We start from the raw sequence: 23,210 nt of genomic DNA, 5'->3' as shown, positions 1-23,210 counted from the left end.
AGCAGGAATAGAGTGGGAAAAAAAGGTCCACGTGCAAATAGGTATAAAAGTTGAGTAGAAAAAACAGTTGGATGAGGGAGAAAGTACAAGATTTTAAGCCTGTATTTTTGGAAAGATGGTGGTTCCATTAACTGAAAACCCAGAGTATAAAACACTGCCCTTACTGAGAATCATTGCTTAGAAAGTGATTTTCAATCTTGGCTAAACGTAGAATCATGTGAGGGATTTTAGGAATCTCTGTGTCCAGGCTGCCTCACATACCAATTAAAACTCTCCAGTTGGGCTTCCCTGGTGGCACAGTGGTTAAGAATCCGCCTGCCAATGCAGGGGACACGGGTTCAGGCCCTCGTCCAGGAAGATCCCACATGCTGCGGAGCAACTAAGCCTGTGTGCCACAACTACTGAGCCTGTGCTCCAGAGCCCGCGAGCCACAACTCCTGAGGCCCTGGCGCCTAGAGCCTGTGCTCTGCAACAAGTGAAGCCACCGCAGTGAGAAGCCCTTGCACTGCAACAAAGAGTAGCCCCCACTCACCACAACTAGAGAAAGCCCGCACACAGTAACAAAGACCCAGTGCAGCCCAAAATAAATAAATAATAATAACAAACAAAAAAACTCTCCAGTTGATTGTACTGTGCATCAAAACATGAGAACCACTGTTGAGGGGAGCAGAATCATGGGAAGCCTTTTTAAAAAATTCTATCTGCCCAACAAAATTCCGGAGCACATGACACCAGGTCTCATTGGTTTGTTTCTTTTCCTAGCTGGCCTTGGACGAACAGGCACTTTGATAGCCTGCTACATCATGAAGCATTACAGGATGACAGCAACCGAGGCCATTGCTTGGGTCAGGATCTGCAGACCTGGCTCAGTGATTGGACCTCAGCAACAATTTTTGATGATGTAAGTGGATGGAGAGCTTTTGTAATTTCTCAGGAACGCATGGGTCTGGAAAGTGATGGGAAGTAGAATTTTCCTTAGGCTCCAGTAACAGCAGATAGTCTAGTAGGAGAAAGTTGTTTGTATGTATCTTTCTGGAAGGCTGTATTTTGATATTGTTACTTAAATACTGTAGGAAACAGGCAAGCCTCTGGATGGAAGGTGACTATTTTCGTCAAAAGTTAAAGGGTCAGGAGAATGGAAAACACAGAGCAGCTGTCTCAAAACTCCTCTTGGCTGTTGATGACATTTCAATCAATGGGGTCGAGAATGAAGACAAGCAAGAACATGAACTGGTAATCGAACCACCCCCATCACACTGTTGTCATTGCTTTAAGTGCTGCTGAGAACTTTTTAGGGCATGGAGAAAATTGTAGATAAAAATAATAAAGCACATTTTGAGGGATTATCATCACACATTTTTTGTACTTATTGCCCTCTCTAGAAACTTTTTAGTCAAAATAGTTAAAACAAGGTTATGTGTCCACAAAACTAAAGTTTATTTTTTGTTTACTCACAAGGCACTGGTGATAAAAAGAGGTATGTGGAGTACACTCTTTAGATGGACCTCGTGACACCCCTTTCCCCCATTTTTTTCCTATTTCATGGTAGCTGATTTAGGGAACCAGTTGTTCTCGTTTAGCGGGTAGCAGTACTATATTAAGTGGTGGTAAGTAGATTGTGGAATTTAAAAGAGAGTGTTTTCAATACTGAAAACCCATTATGCCTCTTTACTGTCAAAATGTTTTATAACAAGAGTGCTGTTGGGTTCTTTGTCTATGAAAGTCAACTTTTGGTTGTCTTGAATTGTGTCCTGTACCTTTATTTTGAAAGCAGCAAAATATTTTAGAGTTCATCAGAATGTTGAAGTTTGTGTGTCTGTGTATGATCTATATGGGTAAATGTAGCTGCTATGCTTCTATGCATTAACAAGTACAGCTTAAATCATTAGCTCAGTGTTTTTCTACTTACACAGTACAGTGATGATGACGAAATCAATGCAGTGACACAAGGTGATAGACTTCGGGCCCTGAAAAGCAGAAGACAATCAAAAACAAACGCTATTCCCCTCACGTGAGTCTGATTTCCTTCGTGTGGTTGTAGTTATTTAATTTGTGTATAAGGTCCTCCATGAACATTTTTTCCTGTACATTTTCTCCATGGTTGCATGCCCATTATGCCACTTTGAAATGAATATCTACTTTATTTAAAATCTAAGGGTGTTGCGTAAGAAGCTCTTAGCTATCCTTTGTTTATCTCTGTCTTGTGTTGCAACCTCGCTAGCTCGTATAGATAGGAAAGCACTATTCCGAGTGATTTTTCTCCACGGATAACTGTCGACTCAAAAAATATTCACAGCCTAAAAGTTGAGAGTTATGTTTCATTTGGCAGAAATTTTTAGGACTTGAAGAAGCCCGGGAGGCAGCATCTCTAGTTACCCTGAGAGAACTGCTCCAAGGAAGCGAGGAGGGAGCCAGGATATATAGGAGTTTTGCAGCAAAGGTAGTCTGAATGTCAAAAGATTACTGTTAATAAGAGAAAACAGATATCCCAAGTTAAGGAATTTAGCACTTTTCTATGTATGGGAAGATGCAAGAGTCTGGGCTCACTGAAATCCTTCCTTTGATATGCACCTCAGCTCTCTGGGGCCAGTATCCTTGCTGAGTTTCCTCAGGGCTCACCATGGGGAGTGGGAGTGGCTGCAGTCTGATGGCTGCTAGATGGCAGGTGTTCTTTCCTTCCTGAGTTCCCTCAGGGCTCGCCAGCTCATTGTTGGCTTGTGGATGTAATCACTGATGACTGTGACACCCTTTGTTTACTGGTATGACACACAGTATTCCATTTCTCGTAAACATGTTACATCCTCAAGAGAGTGACAGCAGATATAAACTGTAGAATAACTGTAGATTTGTCCAGAGTTATTAAAATTGTGAATTTCTTTAAATTTACTACCGTATTACACATAATTTCTTTTGATATGGTAAACTTTAATTAGTGGTGACATAGTGGCTTAATGTCATTATATTATTTTAAGTCAACAATGAATTGATTAAAGTATATTTTTGTATTAATTTTTCATTGGAGGAATTTTTCAAGTTATAGAAGAAGGTTTAGTGTGGAGATAGGAAGTTTTATAGTTATTGGGTTGTGTGTGTGTCCACTTATACTTGCTTCTGTAAGTGTTAGTTCGGATTCAATCTCATGGAACGTACAGGATTGTTAGAAAGATATGTAGAATCAAAAACTTGACCATTGTACTTTTTTTCTAGGGTATTCTTTTTTTTTTTTTTTTTTTTTTTTTTTGGCGGTCCGTGGGCCTCTCACTGTTGTGGCCTCTCCCATTGCGGAGCACAGGCTCCGGACGCGCAGGCTCAGCAGCCATGGCTCACGGACCCAGCCGCTCTGCGGCATGTGGGATCTTCCTGGACCGGGGCATGAACCCGTGTCCCCTGCATCGCCAGGCAGACTCTCAACCACTGCGCCACCAGGGAAGCCCTCTAGGGTATTCTTTTTTTTTTTTTGGCGGTCCGTGGGCCTCTCACTGTTGTGGCCTCTCCCATTGCGGAGCACAGGCTCCGGACGCGCAGGCTCAGCAGCCATGGCTCACGGACCCAGCCGCTCTGCGGCATGTGGGATCTTCCTGGACCGGGGCATGAACCCGTGTCCCCTGCATCGCCAGGCAGACTCTCAACCACTGCGCCACCAGGGAAGCCCTCTAGGGTATTCTTTTTTTTTTTTTGGCGGTCCGTGGGCCTCTCACTGTTGTGGCCTCTCCCATTGCGGAGCACAGGCTCCGGACGCGCAGGCTCAGCAGCCATGGCTCACGGACCCAGCCGCTCTGCGGCATGTGGGATCTTCCTGGACCGGGGCATGAACCCGTGTCCCCTGCATCGCCAGGCAGACTCTCAACCACTGCGCCACCAGGGAAGCCCTCTAGGGTATTCTTTTTTTTTTTTTGGCGGTCCGTGGGCCTCTCACTGTTGTGGCCTCTCCCATTGCGGAGCACAGGCTCCGGACGCGCAGGCTCAGCAGCCATGGCTCACGGACCCAGCCGCTCTGCGGCATGTGGGATCTTCCTGGACCGGGGCATGAACCCGTGTCCCCTGCATCGCCAGGCAGACTCTCAACCACTGCGCCACCAGGGAAGCCCTCTAGGGTATTCTTTTTTTTTTTTTGGCGGTCCGTGGGCCTCTCACTGTTGTGGCCTCTCCCATTGCGGAGCACAGGCTCCGGACGCGCAGGCTCAGCAGCCATGGCTCACGGACCCAGCCGCTCTGCGGCATGTGGGATCTTCCTGGACCGGGGCATGAACCCGTGTCCCCTGCATCGCCAGGCAGACTCTCAACCACTGCGCCACCAGGGAAGCCCTCTAGGGTATTCTTTTTTTTTTTTTGGCGGTCCGTGGGCCTCTCACTGTTGTGGCCTCTCCCATTGCGGAGCACAGGCTCCGGACGCGCAGGCTCAGCAGCCATGGCTCACGGACCCAGCCGCTCTGCGGCATGTGGGATCTTCCTGGACCGGGGCATGAACCCGTGTCCCCTGCATCGCCAGGCAGACTCTCAACCACTGCGCCACCAGGGAAGCCCTCTAGGGTATTCTTTAGTAGATGCTCCCACCTATACCAATGGATTCCTTCCTTCTAGTACCTTTCATTGTGGGGTCGGTGTCAAATTTCGCACCGCCCCCCTTTTTTGGTGATAGAGATAGGTCATCTTAGTATTCAGTAAGCATCTTGTAATATGGCAAGGAACTATGACATAGTAAATGGTTATGGCAGAGAGGAACAGGCCTTTTTAATTAAAAGTAGTTCTTCACTGGTATCTTCTCATAATCTTAAAATCCAAAGTAGAATTACACTGAAGGGATGTGTCATCATGGGCCACTGCCTTGGGAGATTCTTAAAAGACCCAAAGTAAAGGAATGAGTTTTCCAAAATAAAATGCCATGTGAATGAAAGATATCAGTATTGATATAGGCATTAATTAAGCATTCTCTTTGCTGTTTAGTTGTGCATTCAGTCAACTAGAATGCTTTAAATAATTTATTTAATTCCAAATGCCATTTTGTTTTTAATTTCATTGTAAATCTTCATTTAAGGTCTTAATGTTTTTTTTTTAAGTTACTATTTTTTTAATTTGTTTATTTTTAATTTATTTTATCTTTGGCCTTGTTGGGTCATCATTGTTGCGCGCAGGCTTTCTCTAGTTGCGGCAAGCGGGGGCTACTCTTCATTGCGGTGCACGGGCTCTAGGCGCACGGGCTTCAGTAGTTGTGGCACACGGGCTCAGTAGTTGTGGTGCACGGGCATAGTTGCTCCACGGCATGTGGGATCTTCCTGGAGCAGGGCTCAAACCCGTGTCCCCTGCATTGGCAAGCGGATTCTTAACCACTGCACCACCAGGGAAGCCCTTAATGGTTCTTTTTATTTAGAAATATTATAGTCCCTCCAAATAATCATTCTGAAGCCAATTTTAGACAGGAGGAAATAGCTAGTGCCCTAGAGCAGTGCTTCTCAAACTTCAGTGTGCATTTGAGTCTCCTGGGAAGCTTGTTAAAATGCAGATAATGATCAGTGGGTCTGGGGTACCATCTGATTCTGCATTTCTGGCAAGCTTCCAGGTGTTAAAAGATGCTACTGGTCCAGGGACCACACTTGGAATCACAAGCCCTAGAAGATGGATGATTTTGTGGGCTGCTTTTAGTCATGTGCAGGTTTTTTGTTCTGTTTTTAAGAATCTTCAGCATCAGTTTATTTCTCAATAGCTTGTTGCCTTCTGTTCAGAAGTCAAGCTGGGAGTCAGGGATGGGAATTCTGCTTAGTCAAAGCTTCTGGAGTTCGATAGGGCTTATAGGAAGTTTTCTTTAGTTACTCTGAGTCTGCTATCTTGTGAATATGTTTTATAAGAGTTCAAATCATTTGATGCTCCTTTCCAGGAAAATGAGACTATAAAAGTCTCTTCCATAGCTCATGGATTTGTGGAAACATGAAAGAAAACAATAAATGTAGACTAAAATTAGAAATATTGCTGGAAACCAGAAGATGACACTAGATGCTATGACATTTATCTTGGTATGTGAGGTTCCCTGGGATGGTAGTTGATGGATGGCTGAAAGATAGTAACTAGCAAAGACCAGTGGAGGAAAGACCAGCCTCTGTGCTATCCATTTGCTTAGTTATCTATTTACACCCCACCTTACCCTAAAAGGAGTAAAGAACACTGGCCCTTTGCTCTGAAGCACTCTTGGCATTCTTGGTATGTGTTAAAACAATCTTTCTTTTTTTTTTTTTTTGGCCACGCCTTGCGGCTTGTGGGATCTTAGTTCCCCTATCAGGGGTCGAACCTGTGTCCTCAGCAGTGAAAGCATATTCCTAACCACTGGGATTGCCAGGGAATTCCCTAAAACAACCTTTTACTTGGTAAAAGTTAAAAAAAAAAAAAAAAAGCTAGCTCCAGATTCCCTTTAATTGTAATTGTAATCCCCCAAACAATAGAATAGTCCCCAAACCACCCTCTTCCCATACACACAATTATGCGTAAACACCCTGAGAGATTTAAGATTAGTCACAGCAGATTTTCCTTCCTTCTTCCTTATCCCTTCCTGCTTTTTCAGACCCTCTTTGCTGTTACAGTCTTCTCATTTTTGCTCTTATTTGTAGCTCTTTTGGCCCTAGATGAGGAGGTCAACTGGAGATTTCCTTTCCTTCCCAAGTGTTTGTTGTTATTTTAGAAATATTTAAAAGTCCCCCTGAGAGAGAGTTTGCAGCAGCAGCTTGGGCTGAAAAATCTAAATTCAATTCCTGCCTCCTGATTTTGACCCATCTGTCAGCGTGGACATGTTATTTTGCTTCACTGTTGGTACTTAGCCAAATGAAAATGTTAAGAGGGAAAGTTAATGAAAAATATATGAGTACTGGTGATTCTTAAAAGAAAGTTATAGTACATAAAGTAATCCAGTCATTGATGTCTGTTTTACAGTCAGTATTTGGGGAGAATTAAGTGTTAGAAATTGTAAAATTAGTTTGTTTGTTTGTTTGTTTTGAGGTACACGGGCCTCTCACTGTTGTGGCCTCTCCCGTTGCGGAGCACAGGCTCCGGACGCGCAGGCTCAGCGGCCGTGGCTCACGGGCCCAGCCGCTCCGTGGCATGTGGGATCTTCCCAGCCCGGGGCACAAACCCGTGTCCCCTGCATCGGCAGGCAGACTCCCAACCACTGCACCACCAGGGAAGCCCAGTAAAATTAGTAATTTTGTCAGAGAGCTTGTCTGATCCTGACTACCATGAAGACAGGAAATTATGTAGCACCATGATCTTGAAGTGATCTTCAGGACATGGCGGCAAGTATATTATTGTCCGTGCCAAAACAGATTGGGTAGATTTTGTAACTTCATCCATGCTGCCTATTTTTCTGCATTGTGCTGATGATTTCTGCTAGGTTTATTAGGGACAAAGGAAATGACGCATGAGGAGTGGAAGCACATCCTATGGGAACAGGTAAAAATACAGATATAGTTAGCCTTGAAAATCCCTTAAAACCACCTTTAACAGTACAGTGTAGGTGGGTGTGTTTCATCATTGAAAAATAATTCTCACGCCAGGAGCTTTACTAGAGGAACAAATGAAAATCTATAAAGCAGACACATGCCTGTGTCAGTTCAGGGCTTTTTTTGTTTGTCTGGTTGGTTTTGCCTCCTTTTTCTCTGTGATTTGGTTTTCTGTGTGCATATTATGCTTTTTGAAGAATTTCAATCGCATAGCTATGACTCTAATTTCAGTATCATACAATTCAATTAACATGGGGTAGTTATCCAACTAGAGATTGGGTCTAATCTTTCTTTACCAAATATCAAATCGGTTTAAAACTGAAGACAGCATTTTTTTCCAACGTAAAATGGCAAAATGTGATCCCTGTTTCCTGCTCCTTTGCATCGCAGGTGTCTAAAATTCACACGTGGCCTTATTTATTTATTATTTTATTTATTTTGGCTTCCCAATTTGAACATCTGTTTTTTCCCCTTCGCCCCTTTCCAGACGTTCCCTAGCTGTGCTGACCTCTGCACTGTGTAGTGTTGTCATCTGGTGGATTGTTTGTGACTACATTCTCCCCATCCTGCTATTCTGTCTCGATGGTTTAAGAACACAGTAGCCATCAGGACCCTTGACAGATAGCTGCTGTGTAAGTGTCCCATTCCACTTCTCTACTAGCGCTCACCTCTGGTGTCCAGTGTGTTTCTCATGATGCATGTTTTTCTCACTATCAGCTCTTCTAGCTTTGTTGATTTGCCTTTTTTCAAAGGTTCTTGTTCTGAATCTTTGCACTTCATGGGTTGGTGGCAGGGAAGGAAGTCTTCTCTGTTACTTTCATACCAGGGATATTAAAAGTAACATGCTTTGTTTAAGATGTGCTTACTCTTAACAGATTTTTTGAAATAGTGATTTATGATTACAGTGACGTAGTTTCTTTTTCTTATCAAAAATGTATAGTTAGTTTGGGGTAATTGGGGTGGTTTTCTTTCAGTCAGTTGTCTGTACAACTTTCCTCTGGTTTTCTAGAGTAAATATTGTTAATATATCCTTTCCAATCTAGCAAAAAGAAATTTCCCGCTGGTTTTCTGCCATTAGTAAAGACTTTATTTTGTAGCCATGAGGTCTAGTGAGCATTGCATCCTTTTTCACCTCTGATTTTGCCATTGTACACGGTGCTCTCTCAGCAGGCACCTGCTTCCCTAATAAATATTCTGTCTTGAGTATGCAGAATTTTCTCCTCTACCTCGTTTCACTTCCTCCCCTTTAGGGAATACAGTCAAGTATAGTTTTCAACACTTGGTGTTGAATGAAAATAGGAAAGCAGAGAAAACTGGAGTCCTTTGTTTATGTTTGTGTTTCCACATGACAGTCACTGTGCTCCTTTTTCCTTCCCACTTTCCTCCTTTCCCAAAAGTAACCAGAATGCTTTTATTAGGTTAATAGAGGCAGAATTTGTATTCTCTTGATATCTTTCATCACTAAATGAATACCTTCACAGTGAAGAGACTCCTTTTCTGCAGAAGAATGTGGCAAGAAGCTTTCCCGGGAACATCATGTTAACACCAAGAGCACAGAAAGGAGGGTGTATCCTGTGAGACTGTGGTTCACCATTACCCTCTTATGTCTAGGCTGCATTCTTTTTTTCTCTGAAACTTTTTCTTTAGCTCAAATTTAAAGAATTTCTCGTCTTGTTCCGACTTGGACTTGGGGGTTATAAAGGAATACGAAAGTGCCTTCTAGGATCTCCTCCAAAGTAAAATTCCATTGCAACCAACTCTAGTACGTTGTGGTTCATTGAATGTTTTCAAATGGCTAGAAAAGATTTAAAAAACTCGCAGATGCCATTCTTTTCAAAATTAAGGAAAAGCTGCTTAACATGAACCTATAATGCCATTTTTAAAAAATCTTATTAATACAAGCTTATTACATAGGCACATATACTATGTTTCTGATACGGATTATCCCTTCAGGTGTTTTGTTCTTTCTCTTACTGAGCCTAGATTTCACACATTTGGACTCAGGGCCATCACACACTGTATAGATTTATTCTCAAACTATTCCAAGTGGCAATTTCAAACAGGTGGAGTCATTGCTAATAATGTTTAGGCGCTTCATGATTGTACTGTTTTTTGCAGGGTAAGTTTAAAAAATGGTCTCTATCAGGCTCTTTTCTTTTTAATATTCTATTAAAGACATAACGTCTATTAAAGACATAAAGACATAATGTCTATTAAAGACATAAAGACATAACGTTTTTTGTTATTACTGACATTTGCCATTGTATTTCTAGCCCAAAGCAGAGTATTCACTTTAGCCTGCCCTGATTAATTTGGAATTTACAGAAACAAAAGCTTTCAACAGTAACAATAATGTGAACAGATATAATCCTTATAATTATCCTTTGAGGTGACTACTCATGGGCACTGTTGTTGACATTCACCTGTATTGGCTGATGATGTAGCATCGCCTGATAGGTTGTTTCCTGGCATGCCTGGAGAGCTTCCCTATAACAGCACTTCACATGCTGCTTCAGACCTTTTAGACAGTGGGAAAGGCATCTCTGCAGCTTGCAGGGCCTCAGGCCCATCATTTTGCAGGCTCTTTTTGTATCAGTGGTGGACAACCAGTGTAAATAGTGCATGGCTGCGCTGATGGATTCTCTTCTTGGCATGAACATTTATTTTCAAAGTACTTTGTGACTTGATAGGTGAGAGACCTGGCTTTTCAATTTTTTGCTTTGCCTCAAGTTGCAGATATCTTTGTGTCCAAAATCGGAAAATACTGGGCCTCAAAAGATACTGCAGAGAAGAAAACGAACTCTAGTATGGGCAAGAGATAGAAGGTAGGACTGAGGGTTCTATCAGGAAAGGATGGAAAGGAGAAATGACATTTGCTGAATGTTGTCCTGCAGAGCCATGTGATTGGCCTAGTGTGCAAGGTGGGGGGTAGTGAGTTCCCACATCCCTGTGGTAGAGTGAATACTTCACACGTTTACTGGCTTCACCCACCTTAGGGTGTTAACTTGTAGGATATCTCAGGTAATATCTAAGTGTAGTTGCTGTGTTTCCTTCCCAGTTTATTGATGCATAACCTACAGATGTAATAACTGCTTTGTTTTTAATGTAAATAACTGGTGACCTGAATCATTACTGATGAAATTAATGCATTCCAAATTTCTAGCATGCTCTCATTTTCAAAATTGCACATAAATTATTAGCTATTAATAGTATATTACTTCACATGAATTGTTTATACTAATTTTATAGAGAAATAAGTACTTTTAAAAAGATGTTTCTTATCGGCCTAAAATATGATTTAGCAGTAATTTCTTTTTTTGAATAGTATTTAAACATAATAGCTAACTTAAGAAATCAGGAGGTAAATTTCCTAAGCAGGCAATGTTTTGGCTCTTGTTTTTTTCCTCATATTAATGATTTTACAGTGTGATAATTGATACTTTTTTTTTTGCGGTACGCGGGCCTCTCACTGCTGTGGCCTCTCCTGTTGCGGAGCACAGGCTCTGGACGCACAGGCTCAGCGGCCATGGCTCACGGGCCCAGGCACTCCGCAGCATGTGGGATCTTCCCAGACCGGCGCACCAACCCACGTCCCCTGCATCAGCAGGCAGACTCTCAACCACTGCGCCACCAGGGAAGCCCTATAGTTGATACTTTTGACCATAAGTGGCCTCAAATTATTTGAAAAGTAGTTGTTGTATTTCAAAAAAAAAGCCAACAGGAGTCTCATTTTCTCCATTTGTAAAAAATGGAGATAAAACTCATGAACCTCACTGAGTGGGTGAGAGGTCTCGAGACGGTAGTGGCAGCACCAAGCCCTGGGCCTGGGCCTTAGAAATAGCAATGGAAGCATTGCAGTTTGTTTCCGTTTTGTTTTGTTTTTTAATGAAAAACTCTAGATTCACATTCTTAACAAAGACAACTAAATATTTCCTCTTCACTTTATGCAATCAGAAAGAATTTTAAAATAAATCCTTGTTTTCAAGGATAGAATTTATATGCCAGGGCAGTTGGTACCCTCCTCGATAATATAAGTATGTCTGCATATACATTTTCTATTTTGTGAAAACAGTCAACATTTAGGATGATAAAACTTTATCAGAAATCCTGAATCAAGCATTGGCTCATTTACCCAGGATCAGTTTCCCTGAGTGAGATTGAAGGCCTGATTCATAAGGCTTTCAGAAATGTTTCTTGGATAAAGAGAAACAGCTAGGCTAGGAGTTCCACTCCCTCAGCCTTCTACTCCTCTCCCACAAATGGCTCGAAAACCACTGACCTCCAGACTTCTGCTCTGGTGCAGTACAACCCATTGTTTTTTTAATGATGAGAAGTTAGTATTTTACTAAATGTTGAATATCCTATGGTTTGAGTAATATTAAGATTATAAGAATTTACTACATTTTAAGGACCTGGCTTTGGTTATTAACTAATGTGGTGTTAACACAGGCATAGGAGGTAGGACTGGCTGCTAGTTCGTTGTAATGGTTTCTTTTTATGCATGAGCTGGGTTCTCATAAGTTGTTGTTGGCTATCTCACCTTTATGTTTGGATATGAGAGGAGAAAGCTTTTTAAAGTATTTTCTCTCACAGATAAATAAAAGTTGAGTATATGTAAATGTGTATGTGTGCAGTTCAGTGTTTTAGTCATTATCTCTTGAAGAAAAGAATTGCTTGTAAAAGTTTTTGGTGTTTTCTGCTGTTGTCCCTCTGACAATTCAGTGAGGAATTTTAAAACACCCTCTACTTATGAACAGGTATTCTGTGTGGGCTTTATCTGAGGATGTTCTTTCTGATTCATGAATTTGCCTCCTGGGCAGTCTACTCCCATAGGTCTCAGTTCCTTGAGATGTCTGGAGTTTAATTAAATCAAGTTTCACAAAATTTAAACAGCTTCACTTTAATGGTACTGGGTGACTTTGTAAGTGGTTGTAAGCCAGCCCAAAAAATTCTGTTTGAACATAATTTTAAAATTTGAAATGTTATAAAAAATTACTGTTGATTTGATGTCAATTGCTTGTACTTCCAGCTCTGAAGAGTGAATACTGTATATATATTTGCATTCTTTAGAATTTGGGGTTTTTAAATGATTTCTTGTTTTAATGACTAGAATTCTGAGAATTTATTTTTACTTTGGGGCACAAAAATTTGTCTTACTGATTGATTTCTTTGGTGTGGGAATTGCTTGACATGCCAGGTCATTTCATTTTCCAAAAGCAAAGTTCTTTGGTTATCTTTGTGTAAACCTTCATAGGAAAATGAGATGCTTTATTTCAAAAGACCTTTGATGTAAAAGTGTGTTTCAGATTTTTTTTTTTGGCAAATGTGCTTATGGAAAATCCTGTCCGTTCTCAAGAAAATAATTTGCACTAAAGTGCAAAAATGCCTTCCTCTGTCAAGTATTTGCAGATCGCTTCAGTGAATATAATGTTATCTTTTTCCAACTGTTTTCAGAGTAATTCTTCAGTCCAGTGTTCAGAGCTGTAAAACATCTGAACCTAACATTTCTGGCAGTGCAGGCATTACTAAAAGAACCACCAGATCTGCTTCAAGAAAAAGCAGTTTTAAAAGGTGAGAAAAGAATCCTACTCTTCTGAAATGTTCTAAGCATTGGTTTTCCAGTTTAATCTTCTGGAGATAGAAATGAAGACAGGAGAAAGAGTCCCTGTGGTAGGAAATTAATCAAAAATGTTTCACTTGTTCATCATCTAAGAAAATCTGGACCATTTTAATTTGGGGTTTTGTTTTGTTTTGTTTACAGAGGTGATTCTCAACACTGGAAATGTGGTCTCTGGGTCATAATATGGGAAAGTTGAGAATGCTGTACTTCTAAGTTCTTAAATTAAGAACTTCCAAAGCTCTCTGTCAGGACTTGGAGGAAATCTTTCTGTCTGTATATCAGACCCATCATAATCGTTGGAGAATTACTTGTAAATAAGTGTGGTGGTGGAAAAATGAGAACTCTCGTGAGTTTGGGATCCTTCTTTACCTAGCGACTGTCCTCTTGGCCACAGTCTATATGTACCCAAGGGCGCTAGCTTTTTCACTTTCTGGCCCAGCATCTTTCACTTCCTTCATTAATAGAGGCTTTCACAAAAAATTGGACATGTTCTGTGACCAAATCCATTACTCACCATTGTTTTTGGATGTTTATCATGAACTGAGACATTTCATTTTTAACATATTCCAAAAACAGATCCCCTTTTAGGGGAGAGCAGATTGCCCACTTCCTATCATCTCAGCAGGGATAGGCAGGCAGGCACCTTTTTTTGTATTTGTGTATCTTTGCCTTGAGCTGGCAACCCATGTGGTCCTGAGCATGTCAGTACCGTGCTCGGGGCACAGTGTTGTCTTATAGAGACCACAGCAACCTGAAGATATAATCTGAACCAGACTTTAAAACGTCCGTCACAGTTTTCCTTGCTTCCTTTTGACTTCCCTGCCCTCATATCTTTGAGGCTTTGGGCCTGCGTTGACCTTCAGTGCTAAGGTAGTCTCCGGTGCAGTCCCACGGCAGCCTGTGTCCTGAGGGACTCACTGACAATCTAGAGAGCTCTGTGTATTTTGCTTTTGTAAGGAATTGTTCCATTCTGCCATTCTCCTTCTTTGCTAATTCTTTTGTACAGTTTTACTACAATCTTTTACTTGCCAGAGAACGTGACAGTGCCTCAATACAAGTATTTGAGAATTGGGCACTGACTCATGATTTTAGGGTTTAAAACTTTTCATTAGAAAGGTATCAAATATTCATACTGTTTTTACTCTAATTCACTGAGAAGAATATTAGAGAAATACTGACAGAAAGTCAGATTTAGGTACATTATAACATAATATCAGAATGTTATTTATAATAGTAAGAAATAGGAAATGACTGATGAATTCTGCCAAATGAATCGAGAGTCATGTTTTCAAAGGAAAGTTAATGACCTGGGTTAATTGCTCACAGAGCAATAAGTGAAAAGGGCTACACATAAAAATTATGAAGTATTGCTCTAATTTGTAAATGTAAAATATACTTTATATATATGTGTGTGTGTAAAAGTGTATAGATATGTAAATATTTATAAGCTTAAATATTTATAGATGTGGACCTTTCTGTTGGGTTGGCCAAAAAGTTCGTTCGGGTTTTTCCGTAACATCTTACCAAAAAACCCAAAAGAACTTTGTGGCCAACCCAATATATATGTAGAGAAGTAAGATAAAGGAAAAATATGCCATAACGCTAACAGTTCTTCTGGTTGGTAGGGCATTTGGGGATTTTTTTTTTCTTTTTTTTATCGTTTTCTTTTTTTCTAACTTTTCTACAATAAATGAGGGGAAATGCGAGTTTTTTTAACTTTGACACTTTTCTGTAAATTAAATTATTAAAAATTCAAATAAAGGGCCTGCTGTTGATGATAGTTAGACATGTTTTGAATGGACTTATCCTTTTCAGACTTTTATCACAGCCGAGTGTGTTTTGCACATTTAATTCTGCTTTCTGCTTTTCTGGATGGCGCTCTGCAGGTTTCAGAGGAGTTGGCTAGAGTCCTGGAGCCGGGCCTGCACTTGCCTGGTCATACCACGTTCCTCTTAGGGTGTGGCCGTATGACAGTTTTTCCATCTAGGTCTTGTCTAGTGATCTAAACTTGTGCTTCTCAGCAGAGGTGGTTCCTGATTGCAGTGAGCATCTGCCTGAGGTCCCTGGACTTGTTGCTTTGAGGGCTCTAAAGTAGAGTTCAGACTGAATAGCTTGACCAAATATTGAAATGGCCCAAAGAAAGCAGTTTTCAGGCATTCGGGATAGTGCTGAAAACCAAAAAAACTTCTTTTAAATTCTGAAATGGACTTTCAGAGATTTGGAGGGGCAAAGAAGTAAAACAACGAGAGTTAATTGGGTTTCACAGTGCTTTTAACCATACCCTGCATGCCAGGTCTCCTTTACCTCTTTCTCGGCTTTGGCCTGTATTGGCATCACCTTAACTGTGACCACATACAGCTCACCAGAGAAAGGCAAATATGTTATGCACAGGTCCCATTCCCTGCTTCTAGGAAATAACGGGAGTCAGCACCCAAGCTGTAGCCTAAAGTTTTTGTCCTATGGGATAGTATTCGTTTGTGGTTGGAGGGTAGTGAGAGAATTAACACAATTGTACATAATCTGATTCAGGACAAAATAATATGAGCTAAGATTGTTAAGTAATTTTAAAGTATTGAATAGAAATCTTTTCTTTGAACAGCAGTACACACACACACACGCGCACGCACACACACAAAATAGTACACCATTTTTGCACCATTTCCATGTACATTCATAAACACTTGCAAGGCGCCAGGGTTGCCAGTCTGCTGTTATTCCCATCTGTGAGGCCTTCTCTCTTGCAGGTTGATGTTGTTTGTACGTCATCATCATCATCTCCGTTGTGCCATAGAACTTGACCTTTCATTTCCATGTTCTATCCTACTCTTTGAGGCTTTCCAGGATGAAGACCTCACCAAAATTCACTTTCCATTGATTTGGCTCTTTTGATTTTTGACAGTTTACTGAGAGGCTTTACATCTTTCAAGAACTTTTCCACAAACATGTTAAAAGAGCAGTTATTTGGAGACTGAAAAAATACGAGTGTTGTTGGGAAGAATTGCCACCATGTTTCTCTCATGGCAGGTGACTGATTATTCTCCCATGTATCCACTGAACATTAGCCACATATAAGCTTAAATCGTGGGTGACAAGCTCTGCTCTGGCACAGCTGTGGCAGTTCAGGTACGGAAACACTGGAGTGTCTGGTGGAGGATGGGGTGCTGAGAGGAGTCTGGGTAGCACCTTCCTCATCCCCTTTCTTAAGTCCAGAGAAGTAAATTAATGGGCTTCTACACCTCCCACTTCCTGTTAGAGCTAGAAACCCATTTTAATGTTTCTGTTTTAATAATTAATCCACTGAAGAACCAGCTAAATAGAATTGGCCCATTTTTCAGTGTTGTTTTATCAACTCTGAAGAGCTCCCTGAGAATGAGTCTCGAACATTTCATCATCGAGCCTCTGATTGAGAACCTGTAGCCACCTCATTTGATGGCATTCAATTCGGTTCATGTCTTTACACTGCTCACCCATTGAGTGCATGTTTCTGTAAGCTTATACTGTTTCTTTGGGGCAGTCTTCTGTTTCTTTTTTAAAAAAATTACAACTTCATTTGTTTTCTAAGAAAACTGTCATGTATAAGTGCCTTTTTTATTCCAAGTTGCATCATTGGGAACCATCACTTTCTGCTCCACCTGCCAAACCAAACCAATGTTCATTGCTTTGTACCTAATTATTCATAGTTTGGAGGAAGATAAATGCTCAGGCTCTTTCTTCAGCCTCTGAAACCATGAGTCCCTTCACAAGCCCTTCAGTTGGCGTAACTACATTTAGGACTTTGGCTTTTTAAGTCTTCTCATTTGTGACGTTTGCCATCATCATACCCGTCACTGCTTCTTGTTCCTTAGAGTCTCAGGTCTCAGTGTCTCTGTTCCATCACCTCTGGGCTTTAATTCGTTGTCATTGCCATTATGTTTAAAAACTATATCACTGTAGAAGCCCCAGAATGTTGTATCTAAATACTCTTTTATGCTGGTTACCTCTGTTCCTTTAAAATATTAATCTCCCTTTGAAATTTCAGATATTTTCCTTCTTGGCTCCACCAACTAACCTGGACCTTTATACTCTGTTCTCTACTGGGGTCTCGGAAAACTAAATGTTTCATTCGGATGAGCTGCTCTGATAGAGCACCGTTATCATCATCCAAGTGAGGGTCACCTCCAGATTGGAATTGGTTTCTCTCTTTTCTTTTGCTTCAGTTGTTCTCTGAAAGTTGCTATTTAGTTGAAAGTTAAAGTGATCAGTTGGGGAAGGAGAGAAAGGAGGTAGGGTGAAGATCAATGTAGGTCAATTATTCACGAACAGAAGAGGGTCAGCGGCTGTCCCCTTGCAGCTGTGCAGCAGTGCAGAGCAAGGTGGGAGCAGGTGTGGGGTGCCTGCTGCGCTCTGCTAAACTGGAAACTGCGTTCTGTGCCCCAGCTTTTTCTGTGACCGACTTCTGGCTTTGGAAATAATCAAGTAACACTTCTTTATCTTTTCATTCTTTCCACTTTTCCCACAGCCTGATTCCTCAGAGGGAAAGAAGGAAAAGGAATGCTTTGCAACAAATGCCCTTAACGGCATTATGGTACTCTCATTGCTCGGCCGCTTTTGCACTCCCTTCTTTTTTTATTGTTTTTTTATTGTTTTTTAATTTTTTGCAGAACTGAAGCTTTTTCTGCTCTGCCTCTTCTCTCCTGTTTGTCTTTACTTTATGGTTGATATTGTACTGTCTTTTCCAAAGTGTCTGTCATTAAAGAATTATACAAAGTGTATACTTTTTAGCATGTCAATATTTTTATTATGTTGCCTTCCTTGTCTTTGATAACTACATATGGGGCCCTTAAAAGCCTTCATGGTAAAATCCTTTTTTTTTTCCCCTGTAGTCCCTCCATTTCAAGGACTAAAACAGTCTTGCGTTAAGTAAAAACCTGTGACCAGAACTGAAGGAAGACTCTAGGAACAGAAAACTACAACGGGACTTTAGCACAATTTATTTGGAAACAAAACAGAATTGCAAAAGCCTTAGCTGCTTTCCACCTAAGAAGTTTATTCAATGAAGAAAATGTCCACTGGAATTTAAATAACTACATGAGTTTGGGTACAAGTGAATGACTTGAAGAGGGCCCAACTCTCCTTCTATAGAAATGTCTTTAACAAAAAAGCTGTTGTAAATTAGTCTCAGGTGTAAATATCAAAGCCCTCTGTTACCAGGAGAGCTGACTAGTCTGTGTGGTGCACGTGTGTCCCTGTGATGGCAATCATTTTAGCTGCTGGCCTTCAGAAGAATTGAGGGTCTGATGGAGGTTTTTTACTTATTTATTTGCTGTTCACCCTGTGTCAAAATTTATAAAGATAAAACAAGCATTACTGAAATGGTACTTTCTGTAATTTGATACTATTTGGTTTAATCATCTTCGCTTTAGTATTGTAATACTGTTATAATGTTAACTCTATTAAGTACCCAAGCTGCTTGTCTTCCACCAAAGAGTGCTTTATTAACAAGAATCTGTGGAAACCACATTTGAAGACTGTTGCATGTTGAGGTACTTTGGTAACCTGAAACTTTCAAGAGAATGTTAATAGTAGCTTTAGAAGACTCAGGAGGAGAAACTGGCTTCAGAGTTGGAAGACTGTTGTTAAGTCATTCCTTTGTCATTTCGAGACTGAAGAATGCCAAGGCTGCCCACAATTTGGTTGCCCAGTCATACAAATTAAAATCATGTTTCCTTCCATGCAGGAAAATACCCCACACTGTTGGTGTTTCCCCTGGAAACAGTGATCCCAAATAATGGTGACTTTTTTTAAAAGTTACTTTGTTAGGGTCTCTCTGTAGCATTGTGGATTTGTTTTGATATGTGAATGACCTAGGGCCATTCACACACCCTTTGGTTTCAGTGACAGTTATTCGTTATCAGGATTTCAGTTGTTTGTAAATAAGAAACTCACTGTTGCCTTTGGTTAGGGAATACAACTAATAACTCTTTGCAGAGTGCCTTCTCCCCTCAACCCCACAGAAACACAGCAGAGTCTGTAATGTGAAACAATCACAAAACAGAATTTATTTGCTGCTAAAAAAAAAAAAAATGGGGCCCAAAAAAAAGAATATTTGTAATCATCTTGGTTACCTCCATAAGAAGTGAATGGTTTAGTTATTGCTAACCAGTGTTTGCCTGTCCTAGTTTGGAGGATGGGGAGGTGATACAATATTAAAAGGCAGAATGCCTTCACGTTATAAGATGAATGAATCAGGTCAGTAGGCAATTCCATTTTTAAAAAGCTGTCTTTTAAATATATGTGAAGAATAACAGAAGAATAAACAGATTAAAGTCTGCTAATGCAGAAAGTAATTAGAAGACGGTGGATCTATTTTGGTATTTACTCTCTTGGAGTAAATTGTAAGGTTGCCTAGTTTTGAGGGGAGATGGAAGATGCCATCGTTTTTGGCCAAACAAGCATTTATTTGAGGTGCTCCTCATTGGGCACCATGAGGGCCATGCCAGCTTCTTTCTGAGGACTAGACCTCAGAAAAACAGTGTTTTTCTATCCCTGGAAGTTCATAAATACAAAGACCTACTTACCTGAGGGAAGACAGCTCTTCATTAAGCTTTGAGTGGGAGGGGAAACCTTCTGTTTGCTGTGTTGGTCTGGCAGATGATACTAAATATTCAAGCTGTGCCCAGGCATTAAACACTGAATTCTCAGGGCAACCCTTCTTCCCTTTATACTTTTAAAGGCCATCATCTCCTACATAAGAATCCCGGTAGTTGTGAAAATCAAACTTCCGTCTGAACCTTTCTTGCTGGTCAGAACAAGTACATGTGCCGTCACCCTCACAGTGAATAAGCCATTTGGTGTCTCTTGGGCTTCAATGTACTTTTTGTTTTACAAATTGCCTTTTTGTGTGGCTGCTCAAGTTTCCAGCTAGAATTGCTGTCACTGTGGTTCTTTCTAAAAATCCTTGTACTTGACAGGCTCACTGAAATTAGTCATAGCAAACTAGTCATTTGTTAAAGAAGCATTCCTGGGAACACACAGTTTGGGATAGTGCTTCAGATGGATTGTATAGCACAGTGTTAAATGTACTGGGGACATCTAGAATGTAGGAAGTCTCTGGATCTGACCGATGGAAAGTTCTTCCTGCTGTGAATAAAAGTAGACTCTTCCCCCGGCCCCCAACTGAAACTTTAACATACCCAAGAATCTTCTCAGATTCTCATTTTTAATTTGTTATAGAAGATCTTGCTGCTGTGGAATATGAAACAGGGCATGTCAGATGGAGAGATTTCTTTAACTTCAGAGCCTTAAATAACTTTGAAAGTACACCAAGACAGTTTCCATTGGAATTAAAATTAGAAATGAATATTTTTAGGTGCCCTTGAAGCTTTCTGGGGACTCGAACCATCAAGAGTTAGGGACAGTCCAAAAGAAGGGTGGTCTGCCAAACTGGGTACCTAGACATATAGACAGACTTCCATTGTGTGATGCTACAGAAAAACTAGAAATCCCTCTAACCCGTCGGTGAAGAGGGATGGATCCTGAGCAGTGCCTCACTAAAACAAGCAGCCTTACTTGTCAAGATGTAGCTGCATCTAAGCGGCCCGCCACTCTTCTAGTCTCCAGGATTTTTCTGCTGTGAACTCGATCCTCTGAGCCTGTCCCCCACCCACTTCCTTCCCTGCCCTCCTCCGCCTCTCACAGGGGTGACTTCTACCTCTTGGGCCCCGACAAGATTGAAGGAGTCCCCAAGTGTTCTCATGAGTCCCCAAGTGTCTCCCCTTGGGTGAGCCATTTGGACCGTCGGGTGTTCTGGGCCGCGTCATGCCAAGAGCTCCGGGAGCCCTTCCCTTGCTTGACCAGTGGGCCTTGCGTTCCTTTGATGTTTGTCAGAAAGTGGCCGAGTTGCTTCTCTTCATACAGTTTTTTAAAGTGATTATTGCATTTTGGAAAGCAATGCTCATCACAAACAAGTTTAAAAACATATTTTAATTCTTTCATAGTTCTTTCCCACCGAAACTGTCCTTGTGGGGCTAGCCGCTGCTCTTCCTTTTCTCCTAAATCTGAGTATTCTCCATGTCACTAAGTGGAAATACTACAGATGTGTTTAATTGACTGGACAGTTCGCCTAATCTGTGTAGGAAATTACCTCCTTAATTGCCCAGTAGAATTAACTGTCAGCAGATGTATTCATCTGATTATATTACTGCAGTTTTATATTAATGATTTGCAGACTTTTATCTAACCTGCACTCATGTATAGATTATTAAAACTTTTAAAATGTAACTGATTAATCAGTATTGGATCAATCGTTGTCTTGATTTTTTTTAATTAAAGTGTATATTTCTAATCATATTTTATAAAGCTGAGAGAACTAGTTGAATGAATGTTTATTTTCCTGAAGGTATTTTTAAGATAAAGCTTCGTAATGGCATGTAAACTTTGCATATCTATATAGTTTGATACATATTGTCACATTTGTGTATTGTAACTGGTTTTATACGAAATGTTGAATAGTGGAAATTGTATAATTATAATCATGTAATTAAAAGTATTAACCAAAGAGCCTTTTGAGTTTTTTATTCACTTATCATTCTGAATCATGGTAGGCAGTGGTTAAAGTATAAAGTGGATGTGACCCTTTTAGTATTAGTTTGCTAGGCCTGCTATATACCAAAATACTGTGATCTGGGAGGCTTCAACAACAGAAATTAATTTTCTTACAGTGCTGGAGGCTGGAAATCCAAGATCAGGGTGTCAGCAGGGTTGGTTTCTTCTGATGCCTCTCTCCTTGGCCTTTTCTCTGTGCCCTCCAGTCCCTGGTGTCCCTCTGTCTGTCCTCCGTTTCTTATAATACGAGTCAGGTTGGATTAGGATCTATCCTAATGACCTCATTTTAACTTAATTACCTCTTTAAAGCCAGTGTCCCCCGATACAGTTAGTTACATTCTGAGGTAGTGGTGGAAGGGCTCCAACTTAAGAATTTGGGGGTATACAGTTTAGTTCATAACATCTTCCCCAGGATAAGACAGTAAGCAAGTGAGGGGGCTCCTGCTAAGAACTCATTCACACGCACCCACTAACCAGCTCAGGCATGCAAAGGTTTGACTTCTCTGTAAACCGCTAAGGATAAGACACAAGGATAAGACACAAGGATAAGACACAAGGCCCTTAGAGTCTTGTAGGTTATATGCACCGTAGCCCCTTCATTTTACCTGCGAAGGTCAGGATTAAAGTGCTGAGTAAAGGGCAGGACCAGTGCTAGAGCACTTCACATCCCAAGGTATAAACCAGGACGCCATCCACAGTGTTAATTACCTGCCTTCCCTGTTGGTCTCTTGCAAGGCGGAATCCTAAAAGACCTAGCTGCCCACACCATCATGCAGAGGTTGTGTCTAGGTTGTAGGAGTCTGTCCTGTTAAGGAGTGCTGTGCAGTTCCCCCAAGGAACTTAGCTTTGATTTGTGCTAGGATATGAGTTTTCAAAGTACAAAGCAAAGGGATCTGTCTTCTCATCCCTATCCAAACTCCTCCCGCACACCACTACTCGCGAAGAGCGATTTCCAGGCTCTGCAGCGTCTGCCTGCCCCTCTATGGTTTACCCTGAGACCCGTGCTGAATCGTGTGCCCTCCTGCTGACCCACTGGAGCTCAGTTGGCATGGGCCAAGCAACTCAAGGTACATGAGAGTGTGAAAGGGGCAGGCTTGGCAGCAAGGCTCTGAGGCTTGCAAGGCTCTGGATGAAACCACAGGGCGTGTCTCTTTCTCGTGGGAGCAGCTGTGGCTTCCAGGGCTGTGCAGTGTGGGCAACCAGCCTCTGAGGCCCCGGCCCTGTAGATTCTTGGTCTCCTTCTCTGTTGTTGACCACTGTCCAGTTTTCATTTACCACGTGGACAATTTGCTAAATCCCTCTGCTTCTGTTCCTCAAGTATAATGGGAATAAAGAGAATTCCCACCTTAATAGTTTAAGGAGAATTAAATGAGATAATACAGCATTTGGAAAGTGCTTAAAACAGCATTTGGCACACAGCTTTCAATAAATTAATTTTTTCATACATTTAAGGTAATTTTCTCTAGATAATTAGCTAAAGACCAATTTTTTGATAGCAGATTACGGTCCCTCAGTATCCACTATTT

The 23,210-nt window shown here is 41.1% G+C and overlaps 1 protein-coding gene across 2 annotated transcripts in view; it reads left to right on the top strand.

The window, feature by feature from the left end:
• CDC14B (cell division cycle 14B) overlaps nt 1-19,150 on the top strand; it is a 54,345-nt gene extending 35,195 nt beyond the window's left edge. Inside the window, exons 10-14 of one of the 2 annotated variants that reach the window (XM_007448297.1) lie at nt 763-901; nt 1,074-1,233; nt 1,914-2,011; nt 12,936-13,052; nt 17,964-19,150. In XM_007448297.1, the coding sequence (XP_007448359.1) occupies nt 763-901; nt 1,074-1,233; nt 1,914-2,011; nt 12,936-13,052; nt 17,964-18,000 (551 nt within the window). In that variant the 3' untranslated portion in view covers nt 18,001-19,150. Of the gene's footprint in view, nt 1-762; nt 902-1,073; nt 1,234-1,913; nt 2,012-12,935; nt 13,053-17,599; nt 17,748-17,963 lie in introns of those variants that run through there. The other variant, XM_007448296.1, reaches the window with a different exon arrangement.
• Nucleotides 19,151-23,210: the final 4,060 nt, after the last annotated feature.

Source organism: Lipotes vexillifer, unplaced genomic scaffold (assembly GCF_000442215.2).
Source record: "Lipotes vexillifer unplaced genomic scaffold, Lipotes_vexillifer_v1.1 scaffold252, whole genome shotgun sequence".
Taxonomy (NCBI): domain Eukaryota; kingdom Metazoa; phylum Chordata; class Mammalia; order Artiodactyla; family Lipotidae; genus Lipotes; species Lipotes vexillifer.
This window is presented reverse-complemented; position numbering and strand designations above follow the sequence as displayed.